Source organism: Schistocerca nitens, chromosome 9, assembly GCF_023898315.1.
Source record: "Schistocerca nitens isolate TAMUIC-IGC-003100 chromosome 9, iqSchNite1.1, whole genome shotgun sequence".
Taxonomy (NCBI): Eukaryota; Metazoa; Arthropoda; class Insecta; order Orthoptera; family Acrididae; genus Schistocerca; species Schistocerca nitens.
In genome coordinates this window covers 426,257,730-426,272,171 of record NC_064622.1, presented here as the reverse complement: position 1 = coordinate 426,272,171, position 14,442 = coordinate 426,257,730, and the positions used below count along the sequence as shown (strand labels likewise).

Here is a 14,442-nt window from a genome sequence, read left to right as displayed (position 1 = left end):
GATAAACTGAAAGAACCAGAGGTTGTACAGAGTTTCAGGGAGAGCATAAGGGAACAATTGACACTAATGGGGGAAAGAAATACAGTAGAAGAAGAATGGGTAGTTCTGAGGGATGAAGTAGTGAAGGCAGCAGAGGATCAAGTAGGTAAAAAGACGAGGGCTAGTAGAAATCCTTGGGTAACAGAAGAAATATTGAATTTAATTGATGAAAGGAGAAAATACAAAAAGGCAGTAACTGAAGCAGGCAAAAAGGAATACAAACGTCTCAAATATGAAATCGAAAGGAAGTGTAAAATGGTTAAGCAGGGATGGCTAGAGGACAAATGTAAGGATCTATAGGCATATCTCACTAGGGGTAAGATAGATACTGCCTACCGGAAAATTAAAGAGACCTTTGGAGAAAAGAGAGCCACTTGTATGAATATCAAGAGCTCAGATGGAAACCCAGTTCTGAGCAAAGAAGGGAAAGCAGAAATGTGGAAGGAGTATATAGAGGGTCTATACAAGGGCGATGTACTTGAGGACAATATTATGGAAAGGGAAGAGGATGTAGATGAAGATGAAATGGGAGATACGATACTGCGTGAAGAGTTTGACAGAGCACTGAAAGACCTGAGTCGAAACAAGGCCCCGGGAGTAGACAACATTCCATTAGAACTACTGACAGCGTTGGGAGAGCCAGTCCTGACAAAACTCTACCATCTGGTGAGCAAGATGTATGAGACAGGCGAAATACCCTCAGACTTCAAGAAGAATATAATAATTTCAATCCCAAAGAAAGCAGCTGTTGACAAATGTGAAAATTACCGAACTATCAGTTTAATAAGTCAGAGCTGCAAAATACTAACGCGAATTATTTACACACGAATGGAAAAACTGATAGTAGCTGACCTCTGGGAATATTTGGATTCCGCAGAAATTTTGGAACACGTGAGGCAATACTGACCCTACGACTTATCTTAGAAGGTAGATTAAGAAAAGGCAAACCTACATTTCTGGCATTTGCAGATTTAGAGAAAGCTTTTGACAATGTTGAATGGAATACCCTCATTCAAATTCTGAAGATGGCAGGGGTAAAATACAGGGAGCGAAAAGCTATTTACAATTTGTACAGAAACCAGATGGCAGTTATAAGAGTCGAGGGGCGTGAAAGGGAAGCATCGGTTGGGAAGGGAGTGAGACAGGGTTGTAGCCTGTCCCCGCTGTTATTCAATCTGTATATTGAGCAAGCAGTAAAGGAAACAAAAGAAAAATTCGGAGTAGGTATTAAAGTCCATGGAGAAGAAATATAAACGTTGAGGTTCACCGATGACATTGTAATTCTGTCAGAGACAGCAAAGGACTTGGAAGAGCTGTTGAACGGAATGGAAAGTGTCTTGAAAGGAGGATATAAGATGAACATCAACAAAAGCAAAACGAGGATAATGGAATGTAGTCGAATTAAGTCGGGTGATGCTGCGGGATTTAGGAAATGAGACACTTAGTGAAGGAGTTTTTCTATTTGGGGAGCAAAATATCTGATGATGGTCGAAGTAGAGAGGATATAAAATGTAGACTGGCAATGCCAAGGAAAGCATTTCTGAATAAGAGAAGTTTGTATAGATTTAAGTGTGAGGAAGTCGTTTCTGAAAGTATTTGTATGGAGTGTAGCCATGTATGGAAGTGAAACATGGACGATAAATAGTTTGGACAAGAAGAGAATAGAAGCTTTCGAAATGTGGTGCTACAGAAGAATGCTGAAAATTAGATGGGTAGATCACATAACTAATGAGGGGGTACTGAATAGAATTGGGGAGAGGAGGAGTTTGTGGCACAACTTGAGAAGAAGAAGGGACCGGTTAGTAGGACATGTTCTGAGGCATCAAGGGATCACAAATTTAGCATTAGAGGGCAGCGTGGAGGGGAAAAAATCGTAGAGGGAGACCAAGAGATGAATACACTAAGCATATTCAGAAGGATGTAGGTTGCAGTAACCACTGGGAGATGAAGAAGCTTGCACAGGATAGAGTAGCATGGAGAGCTGCATCAAACCAGTCTCAGGACTGAAGACAACAACAACAACAACATATAAAAAAACATATTTTACAAATTTATGCCAGTTAACTTACGGCAAACACACACGCTCGCCAGGTAGGACTTGCTAACTTTCACAACAATCTCCTTTCAAGGCAACAATTTCTACCCATAATGAAATGGCAAACTTTTGCATGGCAAGAAAACACACTAATAACCAACTACCTGTACAAAACACATAAGCACGTTGAGTAAAAGCATTAAAAGGTAATGAACTGGAAAAGCACATAACAGTTTTTGCTGAGTAGAAACAATATAAAAAATCCACTACGGCGTACATTAACAACCTTGATTGATTATAGCCAAATATACATAAACACAAATTTACGTAAGTTACAGCTTGCAGATGAGCAGGAATTAGTTATACAATTGACTAGTTCTTACCACGAGCCAAAAGGAATTTTTCTTCTTTTTTATAGTACCTTTTGCACGGGAGTCTAGTAATAGTAGTTAGGCGAGAGAATGGATCAGGTGTTAGTGCCTTGCATTTTAAACAGTACAGTCATTGGTGCCTTAGACTTTCACAGACATGGCAGAGGCTAACAGTCGAATAAACCCGTAGGTAAGCTGGGAGGGGAAAGAAGCGATCCGAACCACAGATTTTCTCTGACTCCCCCCCCCCCCTTTTCGTCTTCAAAAGGGGACAAACGGATCACTCTTTCTAATATTACCAACTTCCCGCGGGTGGGCAGACGCGAATAAATGGCGAGAAACCCCCCAAAAATTACGGCTGGTATCATTAACAAGAATAAGTAAATTGAATTGAATTAAACTTCATAAAATCTGTTAACAGTCAATACTCAAATTCTGGTGCGTTACGACTCCCAGGACTGAACCAACGCAGCACTTCCAAATGCTCTGTCGAGCCGCCCGCTGCCAGCCGTTTCAACGGACGCAGGAAGGCGCGCCGATTTTCAGAACCTCCTCGCTGCTCGACAGCATACGGCCGAACTGCAGATTAGGCCCCTTGCGGACCCACGCTCAGGAAGATTCGTTTCGGGACGAGCAGTTAACGCCCCATACCACGGAGCCGCTGCTCGCGTCGCTTACGCTGATGCCGCAGATGCCGGCAGAGAAGTCGCTTCTTGATGCCCCGACTGCCTACTCTCCTCGAGAGCCCATACAGCCACTACTTAAAGCGACGCGAACAGCCCACTTCTCGCCTTTCCCGCTAGAGGGAGACACCGAATTTCGAGAAAGGCGCCACCGTCAGAAAACGGAGGGCGACTGCTTCACGGTACGCGCAGCGGCGTGCTTTCCAAAGCTGACTTTACTACGGCTCAACCAGAGTACAAATGACAGCTCTCTCAATCCACTACAATTTTGTACCTTTTACGCGATACTACCGCCATCTGTATAGTTGCATATTGCTATCCCACGACTTTTGTCACGTCGGTGTAATATTGCGTTTTGGACCGGGACTTGAACCCAACACCTTTACCTTTCCGAGGCAAGTGCTCTACAGACTAAGCAAACCAGACACGACTGACGCCCGGCATCAGCCGGCCGCTGTGGCCGACTGGTTCTAGGCGCTTCAGTCCAGAACCGTGCTGCTGCTAGGGCCGCAGTTTCGAATCCTGCCTCGGGCACGGATGTATGTGATGTCCTTAGGTTAGTTAGGTTTACGTAGTTCTAAGTCTAGGGGACTGATGACCTCAGATGTTATGTCCCATAGTGTTTAGAGCCATTTGAACCATTTTTGACGCCCAACATAACCCCTGCTAGTTACCACAGCAGTAGTTTCCAGCGCCAGAAAGCCTACGTTTGTGTATTAAGTGCCGGCCGGGGTTGCCGAGCGGTTCTGGGCGCTACAGACTGGAACCGCGCGACCACTACGGTCACCGAATCCAGCTTCGGGCATGGATGTGTGTGATGTCCTTAGGTTAGTTAGGTTTAAGTAGTTCTAAGTTCTAGGGAACTGATGACCTCAGAAGTCAAGTCCCATAATGCTCAGAGCCATTTTAACCATTGTTTGTGTATCACGTGTCTGTTTCGTTGGCAGGTGGGCGAGCGCGCTTCGGAGGGCGCCAACGGCACGGCGCCGATGCGCTCGATCCAGATCATCCCGGCGTACCTGCACCCCAAGAGCCGCGGCGTGCTGCGCCTGCGCAGTGCCGACCCGCTGGCGGCGCCGGCCATCAGCGCGCGCTACCTCACCCACCCCGACGACGTGGCGGCGCTCGTCGACGGCATCCGCTTCGCCATCCGGCTGTCCGAGACGCCGGCGCTGCGGCGCTACGGCTTCCGGCTGGACCGCACGCCCGTGCGCGGCTGCGAGAACTTCACGTTCGGCTGCGACGCGTACTGGGAGTGCGCCGTGCGCCGGCAGACGGCGCCCGAGAACCACCAGGCGGGCTCGTGCCGCATGGGCCCGCCGGGCGACGCCGGCGCCGTCGTCGACGCGCAGCTGCGCGTGCACGGCGTGGACAAGCTGCGCGTCGTCGACGCCTCCGTCATGCCCAAGGTCACCTCGGGCAACACCAACGCGCCCACCGTCATGATCGCCGAGAAGGGCGCCGACATGATCAAGACGCGCTGGCTCGCCAGGCGGACGTGGCGCTCCTGGTACTAAGGACTGCGACCTCCGCGGGCACCAGTGTCCTGTTCAGTAGATGGCTGCGTGTGAACTACGCAACATGAGACAATAGCTGGCTCTTTCTCCAAAAACATCTCTCACGATATTCTAGTGCTGCTCATCACCAGCATTTTCACTCCACACCGTGTACATTTATTCATACCTATCGTACCAGAGACTTGCAAAACGTAGTGTTTGCGGTACCTTACGCTATGTTAACAACTTTTACTCTGAGACGAGGCACCACTCCAGCTGTACTCTGCAATTTTGTACCTTGTACGCGAGACTACCGCCGTACGTATAGTTGCATATTGCTAACCCATGACTTGTCACCTTACTGAACCCAACGCCTTTACCTCTCCCGGACAAGTGCTCTACCGACAAGGTACTCAGGCATGACTGATGCCCGACGTAACTACTCCAGCTGTACTCTGATTAAAACCACAAAAGACACACTCCAGGAAGACGATCGGTGTTTTGGCTGATATGTGTAACAGGAAAAACTGAGTATACTCTCAAATGGCTTCATGTCGTTAAGAAACAAAATCTACTTCTTATGAAAACTTTACGCGCTTCAGAGAATGATCCATCGCTCCAGTACAGAAAGAAACTTATTAACTTAGCATGACTCGGTTTCACAGTCATACAAAAAGCTTTAATGGACATCATATGTAGGCCCAGCAAAATTAAAGTTCCCGGTTCGCTTTTAAGATATTTTCCCCAACTGCGACATGGTCGCGTATACAAACAGTGATCCTATACTGTCAAATGTTTTTTATTCCAGTTTTTGATCACAATATGAATTCTTTAGGCGATGATCGGTTTCAGTCCGTAATGACCATCCTCAGATCTTTTTTTACACCGTGTCCTAAAGTGATAAGGCTATAATGGTGTAAAAAAGATCTGGGGATGGTCATTACCGACTGAAACCGGTCATCGTCTAAAGAATTCATATTGGGATCAAAGACTGGAATAAAAAACATTTAAGATATTTTTCTCTGCTTACAGAGACTAATTCTTAAGGTCTTCTGGTTGAAAATCGCTCTGTCAATTTACTGGGGTATGTAGTATGCGGCAGACGTGTTTAGTATGGCGAGTTCGGTGAAATCTGTTCATCCCAGGGCCGGCGAATACTAAGGGGCGCCTAGCGAACATTTTGTCTCTAACAAAAGTTGTTCGCCATAACTTGATCTATCACTTCTAGAAGTCCACCGCAAGGACTTTGAAACACCCTATGTAGTGATTTATCTAAAACATGAAAGGAACGTTAAATTCCCAGCATGTGAACGTGATGATGACATGTATACGTTTATGAGATTCCTTGAACTTTTCCCGTGGCACACGATAAAATTGCAAGTAGTGTGTTCGATGGATAGCTTTACGGTCAAAGATGACAATGATATTCTTTAGGAAACACACTTCCGGCTAAATGGTAACTCTGTTAACATTCGTGCACGAATTGTGTCGCAAAGTAATCAGGATCGACTGAAAAAGCCACAAGATTTCTTGCGACTAATGAACGATATTTACTGGTTTTGGGACGCTACCAACATCAACCCAGAATACAGGTATTGTAAATGGCACCGTTGTCGCTTTCTGTCTTGTCTTCACTATGCTGAGTTTAGTTTCGTGTGTAGTTAACTTCTCGTGCCACGTCGCCTTTCGTACATAACTCAGATGACCTGTTGAATTGTGGTGTCTGCCAACGAATTCACGCAAAATTGGAAACGGGGGGGAAAGCTGTCCGTTCAGATCGAGTACTTGCGATTTCTATTAAATGAGCCAGCCCCAGCAGCCACTGCGGCGAGTGCCTTCAAGTGCGTGAATAGTACTCCTTACATTTTGTCTGTCACTTCGAGCTTTAGCACTGCCACATCTGTTGTCAGTTGCGTCAGCGTTAAGACTTGGCTAACAGAAACTGGGTTGGCACGAGCAGAAGGTCCTTTTTGACCATGCTCGTGATGTGCAAGTGCTCTGACACTTTCTTTTGTTCACTGGCAACGGCAGATGTTTCGAGTGTGACATTACGAGCTCTGATTGTAACAATTAAATTCCAAGAGGTGAAATGTCAGCTAACAAGCAATTCTAATCAGACTGCAGTGCCGGCGTAGCAGGTACTAGCAATGTAGCATCGAACTGGGACCACAGCGCAACCGAGTGCTATCTGCCATGGAGATGGGATAGGCAAACGAATGTGCTGATGGTTCTTTTTCAAAATGAAAGACACCATTAAAGAATATTTACAGCAACAGTCTCATTCGTTACTCGTACGTGTGAAGGACATCGTTTTTCTCTGTTATTGGTAGTTCATATACAAATGTAAGTTTGGCAATGCATCATTTCGAATTTTTTTAGCTTTGCGACACTGATCTTCTTCGTGTAATATACAAGCAGGTGTACTGAACTATATGTCTTTCTCATTATTTGGTTGCAATGCTACACAGTCCGACTCTGTCTTTCGACAGCCATACATTAGAGTATATTCACCCGTTATTATTACATCTATCTCGTTTCGCCTGCTGCTTAAATTTGGATAAAGCGTCCAGCACCTGGATTAAATTATAAAATCATTGACTGGTTCACGTATTATATTAACTAAAATTCGTGATCAGATTTAAGGAGCATAGCAGCCCCACGGTTTGTTCATCCATTGATTACGCGGCTACATGCTGCTGAATCCGTTGAATCAGCTGATGGCTACAAAACTGAAACAAGTCATGAATTTCAATAAACCAGTACGTGACCAGCACACTCATTTCTGTAATAAAGGTCACCGGCTCCAAGCGGTCTCATTTCGAGTCGAACATGTGGTTGATTTCGTCTATTGCCTTTTTTGTAATATCAATCAAAGGTTGCCCGTTCTTGACGGACCACTGCGAAAATCTAATCTTCCACCACAAACTAGGAGCTGCAACGTAACTTGTAACGGTTTTTTTTTTTCGAGGAACTGCCACTAAAAACTTCGCATGCTTCAAAAAATTTTCTATCGTCAACATTTTTCTTTGAAGACAACATTTTTCAGTGTTCAACATAACGCCATAGCATCTGAGATGCCTGATCAGCTACTTCAGCGAATGCGCCCAACTTTATCACTTTTAAAGTGGCAATACTTTCACCGTGCCAGCATGGCTGTTGAGTAATTTCCTTGCAGGAGGGCCAGAACACCAACAAGTAACGAAAGAAGACAAACATTTTGCAAGATATACTTGCTCATTTACTGACATCCCAGAGTTAACAGACTTCCAGTGGCAGCTGCTCTCAGTGACAGCTGTACACATTGCATTCAACAAATTCCTCGACAAAAATAATGTTAAGGAAGCATCTGTCTACCAGTTTTAACGGCCCTAAGTAAGCCATGTCTTGCGGGATTTCGTTAGCCAGTACAATTAGTTTGAGAATCTATTGTCTCAGTTTTATTCAAGGGAAAGCTGTTACGCAGACAAGCTTTAATCTCTATAATCTAATCTATATAACCTACCTTCCGAATTTATTTGCTGAACTGTCAGTACCTGTAATAACTTTTCATTTCTGTCGGATTTCGCAATCGAATTCACAAGACACACAAGTTCTCTCTCTCTCTCTCTCAAAGCACACACACACACACACACACACACACACACACACACACACACACACACACACACATACAAAGCACACACTATAGTATATCCGACAGGTAGGAACACGCTTACGAAGTGCAATACATACTTTTGTTTATGAACCATAGCTTAAACTTTAAAAAAAATCTGTAATCCGTCCACCTTAACGGAAATGACCCGAGATTCAGTGTGTTTCTTAATAGATTAGATGCCCTATTTTATCTGAGTGACGTGTGATGTTATGTTATTGCTTTGTTTCGTTTTCAACCAAAGTAGACCAAGGAAGGATCTACGGCGTAGGGTTGAAATGGTAAATTAAGCTAACAGGGATATACACCCTCCAATGAATTTGGTTAGTGTATACATAAAAGACTGTCTCTTATATCAAAATTACATTAGTGAACTTTGGTTTGTAGAACTGTTAAGGTTAAAAAGATGCGGTATTTGTGGAAAAAAAAAAAGCTTATAAAGTAAGGAACTGTTGGAAGTTTTTATATTCTGAAGAGTTTGTGCGTATGTTGTGTGGAGATTGAAATCTCCAAAGGTTGTTAATATTTATACATGACTAGAAATTAGTATTTATTTTAATCTCACTGCAGATGTATAAGTAACGTAGATAATGTACACCAAATGCCTTTGAAGGCTTTCGAAAATAGCAGACACAAATATTTTGCAGTGTGAGCACTAATTATTTTTAAAACTGAAGCTTTTGTACCACATGAAGTCTTGACAATAAAGAATCTTATGAAACATAGTATTATTTTAATGTGAATTTTCCGCTTATATAACTTGGTACAAGTATTCTACAAAGAAATATTCACTAACCGTATTCGAATGCCTGTTGAGATACAAGTAAATACTTTTTGTATATTATATTTACTATTGCTGTGGTTGTAATTATTTAAGTTTGACTCGCTGTTACTCAAATACTCTAAAAAATGATACTGCATGAAATCGTCCATCCTTAATATTTTTAATATTTGTTTCCATTTTTCTCAGTCAGTTGGAGTTCTGTTTACCGTGTAGATAAGTGCAGTCAAAATCCGTCTGTTAGCACTGGATATTCCTCTAATTGTTTACCAGACTAATTTCGAGGAATTGCTTCGGAATACCTGTCAGGAAGGTGTGTAGATGTGTTGAACACATCAGACCAGTTCAAAATGAGAGAACACACTCTACATAGGCGTAGCACCTGAAGCACGACATCGCCAGTAATAGCAGTGAGAATTCTTTGTAAAAACTGCAGAAAAATTTGGTATGCTTATTCTCTAGGGCAGGGACGGCCAAGACTCCTCCACACGTGGGGAGTGCGTACAGTATTCTGTCACCCGAGTGCACACTCCCCCACGCTGTCTGAGTGAGAAGAGGGGAAAGAGGAGAAAGATAGGGGGTAACTCGAACGCTCCAGATCTCAAAGTACACTCAGTTGCTTGCATGTGGCTTGGTTGCAATTCTCAACAACACAGACCACAAACAAAATAGTTTTCATTATTATTTTGGCATTATATATATATATGAACTGTCGGCAAACGGAAAGAGACAATTTCGCGGACATTCGCCGCACAATCGAGACTTATTTCGTAACATAAGTAAAAAATCCTTACACACACATATGTTGATCGAAATATTGTATCAAGTGTGCAATCTCATTATCGAGATGAGGACACTCTTCCCGAGGAAAACAACGTAGTTTTGAAGTAAAAGAATTTGTTTTCTGAAACGGAATTACGTAATAGATCGATCAGTTCTATCGGCGCATGCTCAGGGGCGCTCTCATCTGAAACGGAAAACGGTTTCGAAAACAGTTCAGAGACAGATATAAGATTAGAAGTGCCCACAAAACATTTAGAAAACTGCTACTTTAATGCTTTCAACGCCACAGTGGACTCTTCCAAAGTCGCGTTTTCTTTGCCACCAGTGAGGTTAAGTAAGTGGACAGGGATTTTTGTCAGAAGTTGTCCCTTTCACTACGCGATTTTCTTTATAAATGCGTTCCCATCAAATCAGAAATAAGTTATTTCTCATCTTTCAACTTATTACTGGAGGTAGTGTGCAATAACGTCCCCTTAAAATGTGAAGTGTGCAGTTCATTTCATACATTCTAATTTTCGTTCCTGCTATTCCTTTTCATTCAGAAATGCCACAGTCGCTGGTCTTAGTTTAAAAAATGTTCATGCCCTTCACTTAACCAACTTAGTTTTGCAGTAATCTTTAATGCCTCCATAATCTTCATTCATTTCCATCAAAAACTACTGTTAACTGACGGTACAATGATGTGTGCAACTTCACAAAATTTGCTATTCGTACCACTAATTTCGTGACGTGATCCATGTCTGCAAATTTATAACACTTCTTGATGTTCAAAACAATGAATCCCGAACAAATAGTCTACCGATCGTAATTTCTTACTCTTTCATTGACAGTTAAATCTTCAACACCTTTCTGCATGGTGTTGTAAAGCCGTTCCGTAGGAAATTTACGGTACCTGTCGATTATGCTACTGCGTAATACACTCCTGGAAATGGAAAAAAGAACACATTGACACCGGTGTGTCAGACCCACCATACTTGCTCCGGACACTGCGAGAGGGCTGTACAAGCAATGATCACACGCACGGCACAGCGGACACACCAGGAACCGCGGTGTTGGCCGTCGAATGGCGCTAGCTGCGCAGCATTTGTGCACCGCCGCCGTCAGTGTCAGCCAGTTTGCCGTGGCATACGGAGCTCCATCGCAGTCTTTAACATTGGTAGCATGCCGCGACAGCGTGGACGTGAACCGTATGTGCAGCTGACGGACTTTGAGCGAGGGCGTATAGTGGGCATGCGGGAGGCCGGGTGGACGTACCGCCGAATTGCTCAACACGTGGGGCGTGAGGTCTCCACAGTACATCGATGTTGTCGCAAGTGGTCGGCGGAAGGTGCACGTGCCCGTCGACCTGGGACCGGACCGCAGCGACGCACGGATGCACGCCAAGACCGTAGGATCCTACGCAGTGCCGTAGGGGACCGCACCGCCACTTCCCAGCAAATTAGGAACACTGTTGCTCCTGGGGTATCGGCGAGGACCATTCGCAACCGTCTCCATGAAGCTGGGCTGTCCCGCACACCGTTAGGCCGTCTTCCGCTCACGCCCCAACATCGTGCAGCCCGCCTCCAGTGGTGTCGCGACAGGCGTGAATGGAGGGACGAATGGAGACGTGTCGTCTTCAGCGATGAGAGTCGCTTCTGCCTTGGTGCCAATGATGGTCGTATGCGTGTTTGGCGCCGTGCAGGTGAGCGCCACAATCAGGACTGCATACGACCGAGGCACACAGGGCCAACACCCGGCATCATGGTGTGGGGAGCGATCTCCTACACTGGCCGTACACCACTGGTGATCGTCGAGGGGACACTGAATAGTGCACGGTACATCCAAACCGTCATCGAACCCATCGTTCTACCATTCCTTGACCGGCAAGGGAACTTGCTGTTCCAACAGGACAATGCACGTCCGCATGTATCCCGTGCCACCCAACGTGCTCTAGAAGGTGTAAGTCAACTACCCTGGCCAGCAAGATCTCCGGATCTGTCCCCCATTGAGCATGTTTGGGACTGGATGAAGCGTCGTCTCACGCGGTCTGCACGTCCAGCACGAACGCTGGTCCAACTGAGGCGCCAGGTGGAAATGGCATGGCAAGCCGTTCCACAGGACTACATCCAGCATCTCTACGATCGTCTCCATGGGAGAATAGCAGCCTGCATTGCTGCGAAAGGTGGATATACACTGTACTACCGCCGACATTGTGCATGCTCTGTTGCCTGTGTCTATGTGCCTGTGGTTCTGTCAGTGTGATCATGTGATGTATCTGACCCCAGGAATGTGTCAATAAAGTTTCCCCTTCCTGGGACAATGAATTCACGGTGTTCTTATTTCAATTTCCAGGAGTGTACATATTGCGATTCCTCATCCTTCTGTGGTACCCAGTAATTTTTAATGGCTTGTGATAAAGCTCGCTAGAGTGCCTCTTCTTGTGTAACCCACTGCACCTGTGAACTTCCTGAAGGTACCATCAAGAAATAGGAAAGGACAAACGGCGCTGACACCACGATTCTATCGACTTGAATAAAGTCGTGCCGGCAGAACAATGTCGCATCAAACGTCAAAGAAATAGCATCGTATCGCACTTCTAAGCGAAATAACGCGCTGTGCCGAGCAGTTCCGAGAAGGACCGAGCAATGGCGAGACTTTGGCGATCAGCAGAGCACTGCGCCTGAAACACGTATTGCTCATCCCCGCTCCCAAAGAAAATAATCTGTCAGTGGTTGACGATCTACGTTTCTTTGACGGCACAAAATGTCCTCTTCGTTGAAGAGAGTACGAACAGATAATATATGTCCTATGCCCTTCAACAAAATTCACATGTCACATCGGTCTTTTATTTTCTTAAGTTATTAGTCTTCTGACGAGTTTGAAGCGACCTGGCACGAATTCTTCTCCTGTGCTGACCTGTCCTCAATTATTTGCTGAATGTATTACAATCTCTGCCTTCCTCTATAGCTTTTTGCCCTTTAAAGCTCCCTCTAGTACCATGGAAGTCATTCCCTGATGTCTTGACAGATGTCCCGTCATCCTGTCCCTTCTCCTTGTCAGTGTTTTCCACATATTCCTTTCCGATTCTGCACAGAACCTCCTCATGTCTTACCTCATCAGTCCACCTAATTTGCAACATTCGTCTGTAGCGCCACATCTCAAATGCTTCGATTCTCTTTTGTTCTGGGTTTCCCTCAGCACATTTATCTCTACCATACAATTCTCTGCTCAAAGTGTACATTCTCAGGTATTTGTTCCTCAAATTAAGTCGCATGTTTGATATTAGTAGACTTATCTTGGCCTTCAATGCCCTTTCTACCAGTGCTAGTCTGCTCTGATATCCACCTTGCTTCTTCTTTCCTTCATAATTTTGCTGCCTAGGTAGTAGAATTCCTTAACTTCATCTACCTTGTGACCAGCAATCCTGATGTTAACACTGGAGTGCACGCCTCCATAAACAATCCTTGAGCGCACCCCCGTCTACATACATAGTCCAACAAGAAATTGGGACATAGTATAAAGAAAACACCTTGTATATGTAGCAAACTTCTTTATTTTTATCACCTTCACAAATAAAATTTTACTTTTCAACTATCGTAAACTCTTTAAATATCAATGTTCAACCACCGGCTTTGATGATGTTCACATAATTTTAATTTCAAAAGTAATACATGTTGGTTTCCTGATTTCTGATCGTCTAATGGAACCAATTAACAATTTTCACGATCATCTTCACTCAGTTGGCAAACATTTAAGGCATAAGACAGCCTGATGATCGCTACAAGTGCGTGTCGCACATCTGCTGCTCTGTTTATGAGTGATGCGATCGCGCTACAAAAAGAACAACGGCCAGCTTCTCCATGAGTACGTGCAACAGGGTGATGGGTTGTTCTGGTAGTCCAAAGAGTGGTCTGCTTTTCAGTTTGATAGCTCTGGGTATGTTTTGCTGCGATATTAGACGCTCAGTAGGTCTTGCTAGTGCGAATCCAGCTTCTCGTAGGTAGTGACAGCGGACGACCTGCGTTTCAGAGTTGTTCATCTGATATATCACAAGACCACTTATGCCCGCCATATTGATAAAATTGTAAAACAGTGTGAGAGGCAATCGGCAACTGTTTCGAGTAACGTCGTATTGTCTACACATTTCATCAAAAATATCGACGCCACACTTTGTTTGCTTATAAAATGTGATGAATTCTGGTTTTCTAGTATCACCACTAGCAGCATCGATTTTGTTATCATTGTGAAATGTAGGTAACAATAAAACTACTTTATTTCGCTTTAGCACATAACTAGCAAGTGTCGTGTGACTAGGGCCTCCCGTCGGGTAGACCTTTCGCCGGATGCTTCTATTTGACGCCTCTTCGGTAACTTGTACGTCGATCGGGATGAAATGATGATTAGAACGACACAACACCCAGTCCCTGAGCGGAGAAAAATCTCCGACCCAGCCGGGAATCGAACCCGAGCCCATAGGATTGACATTCTGTCGCGCTGACCACTTTTTTTTTAAATCTCATTTTGTTCGCTTCTGTTCGTTGCATCTGCTCGGGGCGGACGTCGTAAGACATCCTTTTTATGTTCGTTGTTGGTCGATTGACTCAGTTTTTTTTTTTTTTTTAT

At 44.5% G+C, this 14,442-nt stretch overlaps 1 protein-coding gene across 1 annotated transcript in view; it reads left to right on the top strand.

The window, feature by feature from the left end:
- The window catches only part of LOC126203159 (glucose dehydrogenase [FAD, quinone]), a 509,426-nt gene extending 500,425 nt beyond the window's left edge, over positions 1-9,001 (top strand). The window contains exon 9 of the mRNA XM_049937401.1: positions 4,076-9,001. Within this exon, the coding sequence (XP_049793358.1) occupies positions 4,076-4,645 (570 nt within the window). The 3' untranslated portion in view covers positions 4,646-9,001. The remainder of the gene's footprint in view (positions 1-4,075) is intronic.
- Positions 9,002-14,442: the final 5,441 nt, after the last annotated feature.